The 13050-nt window shown below is 44.3% G+C and overlaps 2 protein-coding genes across 5 annotated transcripts in view; both read left to right on the forward strand.

Annotated features, from left to right (window-relative positions):
- Positions 1 to 43: 43 nt before the first annotated feature.
- Positions 44 to 323, forward strand: FMC1 (formation of mitochondrial complex V assembly factor 1 homolog; the record flags this gene model as incomplete). Its single annotated transcript, XM_039725360.1, has 1 exon — positions 44 to 323. A coding segment is annotated over one exon (204 nt), but the record flags the coding sequence as incomplete, so codon positions are not given.
- Positions 324 to 2161: 1838 nt separating this feature from the next.
- LOC120510003 (putative RNA-binding protein Luc7-like 2) overlaps positions 2162 to 13050 on the forward strand; it is a 29849-nt gene continuing 18960 nt past the window's right edge. The window contains exons 1-2 of one of the 4 annotated variants that reach the window (XM_039725346.1): positions 2162 to 2539; positions 12046 to 12140. In XM_039725346.1, coding sequence (XP_039581280.1) covers positions 2479 to 2539; positions 12046 to 12140 — 156 coding nt within the window. In that variant the 5' untranslated portion in view covers positions 2162 to 2478. Of the gene's footprint in view, positions 2540 to 10331; positions 10398 to 11592; positions 11615 to 12045; positions 12141 to 13050 lie in introns of those variants that run through there. The other 3 variants (XM_039725348.1, XM_039725350.1, XM_039725349.1) reach the window with 3 other exon arrangements.

A 13050-nucleotide genomic window follows, 5' to 3' on the forward strand; every position in this document is an offset into this window, starting at 1 on the left:
GCGCCCCCGGCCCGGCCCGGCCCCGGCGCCGCCCTGACCGCGCTGCCCGCAGGTGACCAGCCAGAAGCTGTGCCGCGCCCAGCAGGAGCTGCACTTCCAGGCGCACACCTACCTGTGCCTGCTGCGCAGCGTCCGCCAGCACGAGGCCCTGCACCGCGAGTACCACGGCCGGGGAGAGCGCTCGCCGCAGGAGGTGGCCGGGCTGGTGGGCTTCAGACTGCCGCAGCAGCCGGGAGGGAAGGGCTGAGACACGGTGTGCCCGGCGGGGCTGTGTGCTCGCCTTCATTCCTCAATAAATAAATAAATAAACGGCCTAGAGCAGGTGCCTTGTGTCAGTGTGAGGCTGTGGTGTGAGAGCCGTGACTCGAGAGAGCCGAGCCCCGCTCCCGGTGTCGGGGTTCCCGTCCTTGGGGATGGGTGTTGTGAGGAGCACGGGCTGATGTGGGTGTCGGGAGCTTCCTCGGGTTCACAGAGAGGTTGTTTGTAGTGGAAAAACACGCCAGCCGTCACTGACAGCTGCTCGCTGAGGGGCTGCAGGGGCTCGTGGTTCCCCCACGGGAATCAAAAGGTGTAAGTGAATTTGTCCAGTGTTCCCTGAGGCACGTTCCAGCCACATTGTGTGCGTGTGGGATTCCCTGCTCTCCCGAGAACAAAGGTCTCTTCTGTGCAGCATCCCTGCGTTCTGGCCAGCACTGCAGCAGCACAAACCTCTTCCACCTTAAAGATTTTTTTGGGTTCTTTTCCATGGCAGTAGCGATTCAGAGGGGTGAATTCTTAATGAGTTACATGTCAGAAGAGCATTGCAAAGAGAATTAGTTCAAGTCTACTGATTCCTTCCCCTGTATTTAAAACTTGGAGATGGTTTAATCCCTGCAGTATAGTGGATAGGCACAACAGATCTTTAAAAAAAGGAAAATTTGGGCTGCTTAGGTACTGCAAGGAGATGTGACCTACAGGTTTTAGGGTTCTGTTGGCCAGAATTCCAGTTTGCAAGTCTTACAGTGTCTCACCAGTTAAATCGGGGGTTTTTTTTGAAAAGCCTTGATATAATGGCTGGAAAAGCATCCACCTATTTTCAGCGCAGTAGGTCAGAGCTGTGGGATGTCACCACACACTGACAATGGCTGTGACACACTGCTGGTTCAGGATTATTCAATGACAACTGCTGCATTCTGTACTATATTGCTCGGAAAGGGAAATAAAAAAAAATAAAAAAGTGATCATTTGGCCAGACACAGATGCTCTTTAAGTTTGGTGTAAATAGTCACTGAAATTTCTCAATTTCCCCTAAGCTGTACTGAACAGACAGCTCTAACAAGCATTGGTGCCTCCTCCATCTACTTCCCCTTCAATCCAACGTGACAGCTAACAAAAGTAAATTTAGATTTTAAAGAAAAACCTAATTTCTATATAATATTCTAATTAGCTGAAGGGCACCGGGTAGAGAATCTTTTCCTGGATGTGTTACAGAAGAGCATCCTCTGCAAGTCCTGACATACAGATAACTGCAGGGGTGACGGGGTTATTGTTAGGGGAGGTTGCGTGTTGCCCTTTTTCACTCCTATGGAGCTAACCTTGGACACGACAACGCTTGTGGCTGATTAGAACTGATCTTTGCCACAGGTTTTGGGCACCAGACAGCAACACGACGGCTGCCAAAGGAAGAGTCACAAAATGCAGGCGTTAGAATGGGTAAAATCCATTGTTTTGGGTTTTTTGTTTGGATTTTTTTTTTAATGGATCTTGGTGGCCTGTAAGTTGAATTCCCAGCCACGCACGCCGGTAGGCTCAGTTTTAAGGGAGGCTCTCAGTCAGCGGGGTGTTACAGTAACTTGTCCCACCAGGCCTGTGCCCGGCGCTCGAGAGAAGCAGGGGCCGTGGCAGTGGTGCTGCGCGTCGGTCCAGGAGGGAACTGTCCCCGATCGGGCACCGTCCCCACACGGGCGCTGGCCCCGCCCCGCCCCGCCCGGCGCCGCCGCTGACCCGGAGACCGTGACGTCACACCGGCCACGCGGGCCTCCCTGGCCAATCAGCGCGCCCCGAGGCCCCAGCCCGGCGGCCCAATCAGGAGCCTCGCCGCGCGGTGCGTCACTAGGCGAGCGGCGCAGGCCGTGGCCAATGGGCGAGCGCCGAGGCCCGTCCGTGCTGACGTCGCGGAGCGGACGGAGCAGCGCACGGCGCGTGCGCGTGGGTTTCCGTTCCCGCCGGCGCGCGCGCGTGGCGGGCGCGGGAGGGAGCGGGAGCGTGTGGGGGCGGCAGGCGGCGGCTCCGGCACCACGCGAGTTTCCCGCTCCGCTTCCCACCGGGAAGGCCAGGCGGGGGCAGCGCCTGCTCCCGCCCTCCCTCCCCCCGCGGCGGCCGGGGAGCGGCCCCGCCCGTGACGCGAGGGGCAGGGCCGAGCGCCCGCCGCGCCTCGGGCGTTGTAGGCCGCTGTCGGCGTGACTCGGCCGGGCCGCGCCGGCCCCCCCCGCGCTCAAGATGTCGGCGCAGGCCCAGATGCGCGCCATGCTGGACCAGCTCATGGGCACGTCCCGGGACGGTAAGTGCCTCCCCGGCCGCGGTGGGGCGGGGAGCAGGGGGCGGAGCCGCCGCAGCCCCGGAGGTCACGGCGGTACCGGGCGGGCCGGGCGGTGTTGGCCGTGATTGGCAGGCCCCGAGCCCGTTACCCGCACCCCCCGCGGGGCGGGGCTGCCGGGACCGTCAGCGGCGGGGTGGGGGGGGCCGGGCGCCGCCTCCCCCGCGGAGCTGCGGGCGCTGCTGCTGCCGCTGGAGAGGCGCTGCTGGCGGCTTCCCGCCCGGGCACCGAGCAGGGGCACACCCCCGTGCGAGAGTCTCATCGTCCCGGGGAGGACATAGCGAACCGAAAAAATCCCCCCAGACCAAGAGCCCCTTCAGCAGAGCAGGGCGGGGTTTTGTGTCGTGGTAGATTGGTCTCAGTTCTGGCTCGGACCATCGTGCTAGGCAGCAGGCGGGTATGGCTGTTGCTTTCTGAAAGGCAGTGTGGGATTGACCCAACCGGACAAATTGTTTTAAAAACAAACCCTAAACAGCCAAGTAAAAGCTTAACATCTGGAGGCAGTCATACCCCAGAGAGACACGAGATGTACGGTCAGGTTTGAGATCGCTCTGCGATCGCACCGTGGACAGCATTGCTTTTTGTCGGGGTGCGTGGCGATCAGCTTGTCAGAAAGTCTGCACCGGCCCTGGCCCATCAGTCCGGATAGTTGGGGCATCTGCTAGAGAACAGCAGCTCTGCTTAGGCCGGGCAGTTCTTAACTTGCAGGCAAGAGAATTCTGCACCCGAGGGCAGGCAGCAATTAGAGATAATTTAAATGTTCTGCAGACTCAGTCTGTACTCATTCTTGCAGACGAGTTATGTTTGTGGAAGCTGCACGTTGATTTAACAGTTACCTGTGTCCCCGTGCACCGAGTAGGATGTGGGAGGTGGGACTTACCGTGTATGTCCTGATCATCTCTCGGTACTGGGCTAACGTGATACGGCAGCTTTTTTTAGTATAATCTAGAATTTCCAAACATATAACTGGTTTACACATATTCCTTGTATCGTGAACGCTTTTTGCTGAGTTCTAAATTACTGTTCTGCAAAGATTGTCTTCCAGAGTAAGGCTGTTCAGTGAGTTGTCATCACACAGCATCTAATTTGGGGTGGTTTCGTCTTGCTCCAGAAGATTTTCCAGTACTTCCTCCAGTTGTGGCTGTGTATGTCTGAGTGCTTGGCAAAGTAACGTTGTGCTTGTGGGACTCGAGTCTTCCCAGTGCTGGCACCCAGATTGCTGTCTCAGTGCTACCCTAACACTGCACAGAAGGTTTGAGGGGGGTGGAGGAGCTCTGAAGGTATTTTCTGTTGGATGGTGGGAGAAGAGTGTTGTTTACTTGAGACAGCTGCCCAGAAATGTTAAGTGACTAAAATCTAAACCAGGAATAGCCATTTCAGGCTATATTTTCTCTGGTTTTGTAAGAAGGCAGTCATTGTATTGATAATTGTAGTCCCTCTCTCCTGCTCACTCTGTAATTCCTAAACCACATGTGCTGAACTGTTCAGAAACGAACTGGCTAGAAAGGAAGCATTTAAACAAAATGGGCAGGATGGGGAAGGAAAAGGAGAAAAGACCATTTGTGAAGCTGGCTTCCATGACTGGATTGAGGATCTCTGTGTAACACCATTCTAGTTAAAAAAAAAAGCCCAGTGGAGCTGGAGCATCAGCATCATTTGTACTGAATTGTACACAGGGATGGAAAATGAACCTTTTTTTGCAAAGCTGGTACTTAAGAAATCCAAGGCCAGGCTCAAGGTCATTGAAATGTTGCTAACCTTGAGAATAGTGGGGTTTGGGGTTGTTAGGTTTTTTATTACTCCTCTTACCTTTGACAAGTAGTCTATTTCTGTTAACATGCAAACTGCAGCTTTTCATTAGAGTGTGTCAATTCTTTAATTTCTTGGTAGGTCAGAACTTTAATTTCACCACTTGTCCCCATTGCCTTTGATTTTGCTCTTCCTGGCAGCACATTAGAGTTTAAAATGCAATAAAGTTTCTGAAAAAATAATCTTTCTTGGGCAATGTTTTTGTTCTATGCTGTTCAATATTACCGCAGTATTTTTTAGTTTTATGCTTTGCAAAGTCTGGCAGGTCTTTTTGTCTTGTTCGGGGCTTTTTTGAGAAACCTAGAATATGAAGGCTTAAAAATCTTACCTGTTTTAGGAAAGGTAGATCAAACATTTGATCTTGTCAGTGGGAATAGAAAACGCTCAGAGGTAAATTTAAAACCAGCAGCTGTGCCTGAATATATGTAGGGGACTTTTTTGTTTGGGTCTCTTTTTTCCCTTTTAGGTTATTGTATCATTTGTAGAAAATATGAAAACGCTCTGAAAATGATTTTTGAAAATTCCACGATCAGATGCTCAAACAGGGTTTAGGAGATGAGCTGTAGGCTGTAATTTGTGGGACAGTGTGCACACTCATTATGCCTGGTGTCCCTAGGGCCAGAAAGGAAACGCCTGGAAGGTGCAGTGATGAAATGTTTTTATAGATTTGCTGTTAAGCTCCGAGAACACCTAGAAAGCACAGTTCATATTGATCACAGTGATTCAGAAAATACCCACCAAGCTGTAGGAATATTAATGAAAAATAATCTGTGTCAGAGAGGAGACTCCTCTTGTCCAGCAGGGCTGCTCAGCGTGCTCCATGCAGAATCCGGGTGTGCTGCTCCAGGCCTGCCCCAGGCTGTGCCCTTTCCCAGAGGGCAGGGACAGCTGAGAGCTTCCCTTCCTCCCTGGCAGCCTGCTGCCTCCCTTGGCTGGCTTTGGGCAGCAGGATGGATGCACTTGCAGTCCCAGGGCATCGCTGGCTGGTACCTGCCAGCGTGTGGGGCTGGGCAGCCTCTTGGCAGCCGCTGTGCCCAGTGCTCCCTGCTCCCTGCCTGCCTTTGCTCATGTGACAGACACCTGACAGGGAGTGCAACTGAGGGCACTTGGCTGCTGCTTCTCAGGACTTGCCAGCGAGTTCCCATTCTTAAAATACAGCTGGGTTGTCTGAAAAGCAGTTGTGTTGGTGATGTCAATGCAAAGAAATATCTGAATGGCAGGAGTGGTTTTTTTACACACCTGGGAAAACATTTATTAATTATTATTTAAAAGCACGTGGGTTTTTGAAAATACATGGCGTATTACCTGGGTTAACCTTCTCTTGCACACATCTCTGACAAGTGGAAAGCTGAATTGGATATGGACTGTACCAAAATTTAAAAAAAAAATTAAAAGTATCTTTGATTTTGAATGCTAGTAGAAAGCTGGGCTTTTTTAATATAGTCCCGACTGCAGGCTGAAAAAAATCTCTGAAATGGCATTCCAAATACTGATAACCTGCCATACACATATTCCATATGTCAAAAGGTTGGTTCAAGTTGAATTTTTTGTTGTTGACTGGAGCTGCAGGAACTTGTCATTTAGGAGTACATAGCACATAGAAAAGTGTGACTTTTACTTTTTAGAATACTGGTTTTGAACTGTAAATTTGAGTAAGCTTTTTTTAATAGTATGCTTAGGTAAACCCTGCTTTTGCCATCCCTGTTCTCCAGAAGACAGGAGTGAACCTTACAGATAGGATCATAACTATAAATTGAGTCATTTGCAAATTGGGTGAAATGTTAACAATTTATATTGGGATCCTCAGGTTTGGGTCTTTTTCCATGATATAGTTTAAATGGGCAAAGATTGAAAACTTTTCTGTGAAAGGCCTGATGGGGGAAGATCCCATTTGATCCTGAATCAGCTTACCTTGCCCAAGAGTTTGATTTTCCACCTGGTCAGTCATGTGCTCTGCCTTGCTGCAGGAGCGAGGGCTGGAGTGAGCCTGAGGAGCTGGCTGGAAGCACGGCGTGAAGCAGGATCATTTCTTGTGGCAGTAGTGCAGGCACTGCAGATCCCAGTAGCCCTGGTGCCACACAACATCTTGAAGCTGCTAAGACTTGACTGTTGCAAAGAAATGTGGTGATGATTTGTGTTTTTAAAATAATTGCCACCGCTTCAAAATTAGAGTAGAGTTAGAAATATGAAAATCTAGCTAAGTTAATTAGATTATCTTAAGAGACAGGTAGGTTTGTCCATGCTTCTGAGACTTACATGTGGTCATGAAAAGGTTCCCCAAGCTTCTTAACAAATTCTGTGCTATGTGACTAGAAGAAAAATCTCAGGAGCCTTTAGACAGAAGCCATATATATGAAGTGCCAGTCCTCTCCTTTTGCTTCACCTGCTGGCTTTTTGAGCCGAGCTGCTGTGTTTGAAGTCTTCAGCTCAGTCCTTCAGCTGTTGCTAGCAAACACACTTGTTGTAGATCATCTTCTGCCTTTGAAGCTTGTAATACCCTTTTTGCATCTGTTCACATCCTGACTGGTTTTTCTGGGTTATGCTTCAGTTATCCTTAATGTGAGACTTTTCTGTCCTTGTTGTTTAGAAGGAATTGAAGTGACACTTCTGTGCTTATTTTACTCATCCTGTGTTTGGTGGCACGATTTATATGGTAACAGAGGTGTCATCTAGAACGTGTAACCCACTTTTAAATTTCATTGTTTTAGTATGGGATTACTGAAGAATTTCTGTGTACTTCACAATGGGTGGAGGGTTTGTGTTGGTATTTGCAGGGTTAGGTAGATTTTGGTTTCCACTTTGCTTGGAGGTGGAAGGTGGTATGTGTGTTTAAACTTTGATGGATCGTTGTTGAGGATCTTGTAGCCATTTTGGGTAGCTGCAGGCTGAGAGCCAGGCTAGGAAGCCAAGAGCCTCTTCCAAGAGCTCTGCTTTCAAATACAGAGAGAGCAGCAGCAAAGGCAGAGAAAAATACCACATATACAGGAATTTCTGCTAAACCTCCCCAAAATGTTGAACTGAAATCAGCTCAGAAATCTGAAAGTAGTCACAACACAAGAACTTCATGAAAAGGTGCTTTATTTGTGTCAGGGACAATTTGTCAATCAGGAGTGCTCAGGTTTTAAGAGCAATGATAGTGTCTAGTGAATTGGCTGTATTTTCTGGCTTTGTTATAAAATTCTGGTGGTTTAGACCTTAAAAATGATGGGAACAGTGAAGAACTTGAGGAATTATTCTCTTCTTGGGATGCTGATTTACGAATAAGCAAATGGGCATATTCATACCTCAAGGAAAACCATTCCTGTATTTGTTCAACTTGTAATGCATTAGCTAAAGGATGGCTTCATTATATTCTGCTTTCACTAGTGTTACTTCAGCCATGGTGTAAAACAGAAGCAGTCCTGGTTAGAAATATGTATTATTGTAAAAGTGTTAGGATCAGGACATGTCCAGTGTTAGTGACAAGAGTATCAGAATTAGCTGCACATTCACTGTGCAGCAGGAACAGGATCTTCTGTGCCTGCATAAGCCTCAGATAAATAATGGTGTTGGATACTGCTTAGACAGGGCTTGCTTTGTGGGTGGAATTTGATACACAGTTTTTAAACACATACTCCACCCTGTTAGTAGTTCTTGAATAAATCTTTCAGGGTCCCTTGCCAATATGTTGGGACTCATGCTTCAGAAATTTGAGTGGAAAGTTAACCATTTTTTGTTGATGTACCTTAATTCAGGAAGTCAACAGCATGAAAATGAAAATTCACTTTGTTTCCTTTGCATGGATTGTATCACTGGTTTACAATTAGAGGTTACAGTTGGATTATAAAGGGGGATTCTCATCAGTGCTTTGGGATTGTTGACAGTAGTGCATTAGGGGACGTCAGACTAGTAAGAGCTGCTGGATGAAAGAAGTCATTGTTATGAGCATGTCACCATGCTAAGCATTGTTGATGCACAAGTGTTCGTTCTGCTGCTTTGTGATTAAAATACACTGAACAGCAATGACATTGTGGTGGCCTGCTGAGAGATCAGACTTGGGAGTTCAAAGTGAATTGTGTAGTACAAGTGCACATTGTAAGCTTAACCTCTGGATGTTCCTTAATCAGCAGTATGCGCTGGTCTTAAATATTGATGTTCATTTTGTAGTCAGTATGTTTTATCCAAAATAGAAAACTTCCTCTAGAAAGTTTACATTGCTGCCATAATCTCTTGAATATTTGTGTATCTTGTGTGCAGTTTCCTTATGCTTGTAAAGGATCTGAAATTTGCAAGCATAGAAGTTTCCTTGGTGTTTTGGTTTTTTTTCTCTTCAGTTCTGTTTCAAAGTTCTCTGTTTAGTGGGAAAGTAATCTCTTAGAGAAATGTGGTTTGGGACAGGTACTTCAAGTAAAATTAAAAATGATACTTCTTGGGGAAAATTTAGTTTATCTTTTCTCCATAGATTTTTTTTCACTAAAAGAAAAATCATATGGTTGATAAAATTTATCATTTGAAACACAGGAATGGCTTACAGTAATAGATCTTGACTCCTGTAATGCCCTGGTAAATTACTTTCATTTCTGTAATGAGCATAAGTCTTAAAGATCAGGTAGTCAAATATTGTGCTGTTCTTCAGAAGCAAGGTTAAATAAACTGCTATTCTGAGCTGATTTAATTATTTACCAATTAAAATAGAATTTGTAATAAGGTCTGAAATATCAGTGATTGTGTCCTCTTTACATGTTCAAGAATACTTCTAAAACTTAGGTGACTGCATCTACTTGGTGCCTGGGTGTATTACTTTCTTATTACAGAATATATAAAGCTTTTTTTTTATACTCATTTATTTAGACTTAGCATTCGCTTGTTTGTTTGACCATGCAGAGAAGGTATCAACTTCCCTACAGTTTGACAAGCAGAAGTAGCATCTTGGTTACCCACTGTATTGCAGAAGTCCTTGTCTCAAGAACACATCTGTTTGTGTTGTTTTAGTTCTTAGAAGGCATCTGCATAAATCTCATTTGCTGTTGTCAGGTGTCATTTGCAGAATGTCAGGTGCATTGTGGATCCACAGGTTTTATTCTTCCCTTCCCCCCTCAGCAACCTGGGCAGATCCCAGGCCATCACTCTCTCAGGATGATTCATCTGTAGGTCAGCAGCAGAATAAATCTTCTGTCTTTGCCAAGAGGTGTGCACTGTTTAGGAATATTGGAGCTCACAAAATTCTTGAAGAAATAAAAGCATTTTCTTCTGAAGCTGTCAGACTTGCAAATGGGCTGCCAGAGGGACAAAACAGCCATTGTTAGAATGTGATATATGACACTTTTTTTTTAAACTTTTCCTTCTGAAACAGCATATATTAAAAAGAAATGCTAATGTATAAAATTGCTTTTTGTAGAAAAGAAAATGTAAATACCCAAATCATATTTGTAAGGGAACCTTTCTGAAAGTTTTTTTAAATGCTTAAATGAAGGCACAGTGCAGAAAGAATAAAAGTTGAAAATACAAATACAAATGTGTATTCTTGAGGCTCTTGTTGATCAGTTTCAGCCACTTTTTTTTTTCCTATGCTGTCTTCCTCGGGTTGGTAATTGTGATTATCATGCTAGCCACTTGATGAAAAAGGACTGTATTTCAGCTGTAGTGTCAGTACCTAATGGTGATAGAGGTGTGAAAAAAGGTATTTGGAGGTAATGTCTGTGAAAATACTATTTGCCAACTATACTTAAGGAGCATGAGTCTTTCAGCAGTTTTCTGGTCTTGGTAACTCCTTGACTCCCAATAGGTTAGTGCTGTTAGGCCATTGGCTTTGGGGTTTTTAAATACGTTATTTTGTTGATGTGTCTTTATATAGAAGAATCTTTACAGTCAACATGTATTTCTAGATGCTGTGTTAAAATTGCTGGCAGAGTCTATTATTCTATACAAACTGAACAATCTGGCCCCTTGTTTTATTTATAAAGGTTCAATGTATCTTTGCCTGCCTACATCAATCTGCAAGGGAGTGTCAGAAAGGCCCCGCATTCGCCGAGCCGTGAGTTATCAATAACTTTTCAGATGTGTTAATGAATGTGGAACAAACGCAGTTATGTGTTTAAAAACTAAAGATCCACCTCCTAAAAAGAAAAAAAAAAAAGAGCAAAACTCTTTACTGCAGTAGTAGGCATGATTATAAAGGGATTACTCTGAATTTTTAATACTGTAAGTATAACCAAGCAGTAAGGTTGCCCTCTAGAAAACCTATTGTTGAACTGCTTTGAAGCTCTTTGGTGTGTGGGTTACAGGTTTTACCTGTTGTGTCCCGCAGGCAAATTAAAAAAAGCTTTTGTTTACTTAATCATCTGAAACATGGCCCATCTGAAAATGTTATGTATTAGCATCCTGTACATAGAACAAATATTATAAAATCTGATTCCATAATAGTAAGAAAGGTTTGACTGAAAAAATACGGGTTTTTTATTCCTCTCTGTTGTAGTTAACCTCAGTAATGAACATGGCTTCTTGAATTGTTTAAGACATTCAAATCCAGAAGTTTAGTGTTTCAAATCATGAAGCCATAAAAAAAAAACTTTAATAACTGCAGAATGTATCTACACTCTCTAAAATATTTGATGAAATGGAAGAGTCTGCTGTCTGAGCTCACTGTATGTCACTTTTTCTCCCAGCAGCTCTTTTTGCTTCAGTAATTCACCAGTAGGTTTTCAATTATAAGGGATCATATCAAATTATGTTTAAAAAAAGGCTGCATCCTTAGAGAGATTAAGGTGTTTTATCATGCCTTTGTCTTAAATAGAAGAGAGCCATTGCAGTGATCTCTCTTCTGAATTTCAGTGACAGTTATTTTACTCAAAGGGAAACATGTTCAGCCCTCACCCCAGAACAGCAGCTGGTTACTTTGTTCTGAAGACTTCAGGTCTTGCTCAGGGAAGGGATATTTAACCTCACAATTGGACTTCAGTGTCTGGGCAGGTTGATGCTTCTGCTGATGCAGGAGCTGCAACCTGCCACAATGAAGATACAATTAAGATGTTCCAGCCCAACTAACAGCACGTAGAAGGAAAAAAGAAAAAAGGTTTATCATATGCAGACACCTCTAAAATATTTTGCATATAGGATATGCCCATATGTTTGATTTTTTTTTTCAGGTTTGTAAGCATTTAAAATCATTCTTCTGCCAACTCTTTATGCTACTCCCATCAGATGTTAAAGGGTGCATTGCATCCAAGAGCAAAATCATAAAATGAGTATCAGGTGGGATTTGGTGAGGACTCTATATGTGTTTCATTTTGTGTTTATAAGGCTGCTTTGATATGCTAATTCTTGCATAGAAATATGTCACTATTTCATGCAAAGTCTGAACAGAGCATTATATAGCTCATTTAACAAATGCTATTGTACAAAGTGTTTTTAAGCTAATACTGACTTTTTGGTTTCAAGCACTTTTCCTGCTGCATTTTTGAAGGGGAAGTGTGAGAGGATTTTTCAATAGCATTATAGAGCATTAAAACACACATTTGTGGTTTTGGTGTTGTTTGACAAGGAAGCATAGAGTGTTTTGAGTTGTAGTTTCCATAGACCTTCAGTATGTGACAGGGCACTGTTAATGCTTTGCATGTAAGCTGCAGGACACGTCTGAGTGCTGCAGCTCTCTGACCTGGCATGTGCTGATTTCTCTATTGCAGGCGACACCACCCGTCAGCGGATCAAGTTCAGCGACGACCGAGTGTGCAAGAGCCACCTGCTCAACTGCTGCCCTCACGATGTGCTCTCTGGAACTGTACGTAGCTAAATTTCATCCTTTGTTTAGATAAGTGGAGAAATTGAATTATAGCTGTTCTTTGTGGTATTTCCTTAAATTTCGTGGTTTTCAGCGACTATCTAGCACTCTCTGGTAGTTCAGAGGAACTTTCATAAGCAATAAATTTATGGGTTTTGAAGTTAATTTTTTTGAATTCTTCTGTTCTATATGCTAATCATTACCTAAATTTCATCGTTTACATGAAAAGCCACACAACATCACAGACATGAATCACACTATAGCAGAGTGGCCTTACAGTGGTACAGTTGCAAATAATAGAAATAAAATACACTGTATGTGTAAGTTATGAAGTTACTTTCTTTAAAATGTGTGCTATAGTGGGAAAGTATTCCACAGATGTATTTGTATAGAGAAGTACAGAGATTTTTCTCTCTTCAGAAATATTTTAATGAAAAGAATTGAAAGTTCAAATAATTAAGTATCTAAAAGTTTAGTTATGTTTAGTATGATAGTGACACTTACTATACAATATCCAGTTACTGTGCCATTGTCATAAATTCTAAAGCAATTTTCAAATCTCCATTTATGGCATACTAGTAACTTGTTTGACTTGGACTTCTGTGCACGCTGTAGAAGTTCCACAGTGAGCATAGGAAACAAGGGGCTTTGACACATGCCAGTAGCTTTGCTTTGTCATTGTGCTTGTGCTTTACCTTGTGATCCATGTTTAAGGTAGCTCATCTTTTGTGAAAGGCAGGGGAGTAATATTTCGTTGATTATTTGATCTAATGTTTGATGATCAGAATAATTAATAGTAGAGAGATGCAGTATGAGGATACAGAGTCCCACGTGCCTACTGTTCTTAATGCTGCTAGGGTAGCTTTGTTCACTCATGTTGGCAGAAAATAAGTACTGGAAAATCTGTCTG

Source organism: Passer montanus, unplaced genomic scaffold (genome assembly GCF_014805655.1).
Source record: "Passer montanus isolate IOZ18808 unplaced genomic scaffold, ASM1480565v1 scaffold55, whole genome shotgun sequence".
Lineage (NCBI taxonomy): Eukaryota > Metazoa > Chordata > Aves > Passeriformes > Passeridae > Passer > Passer montanus.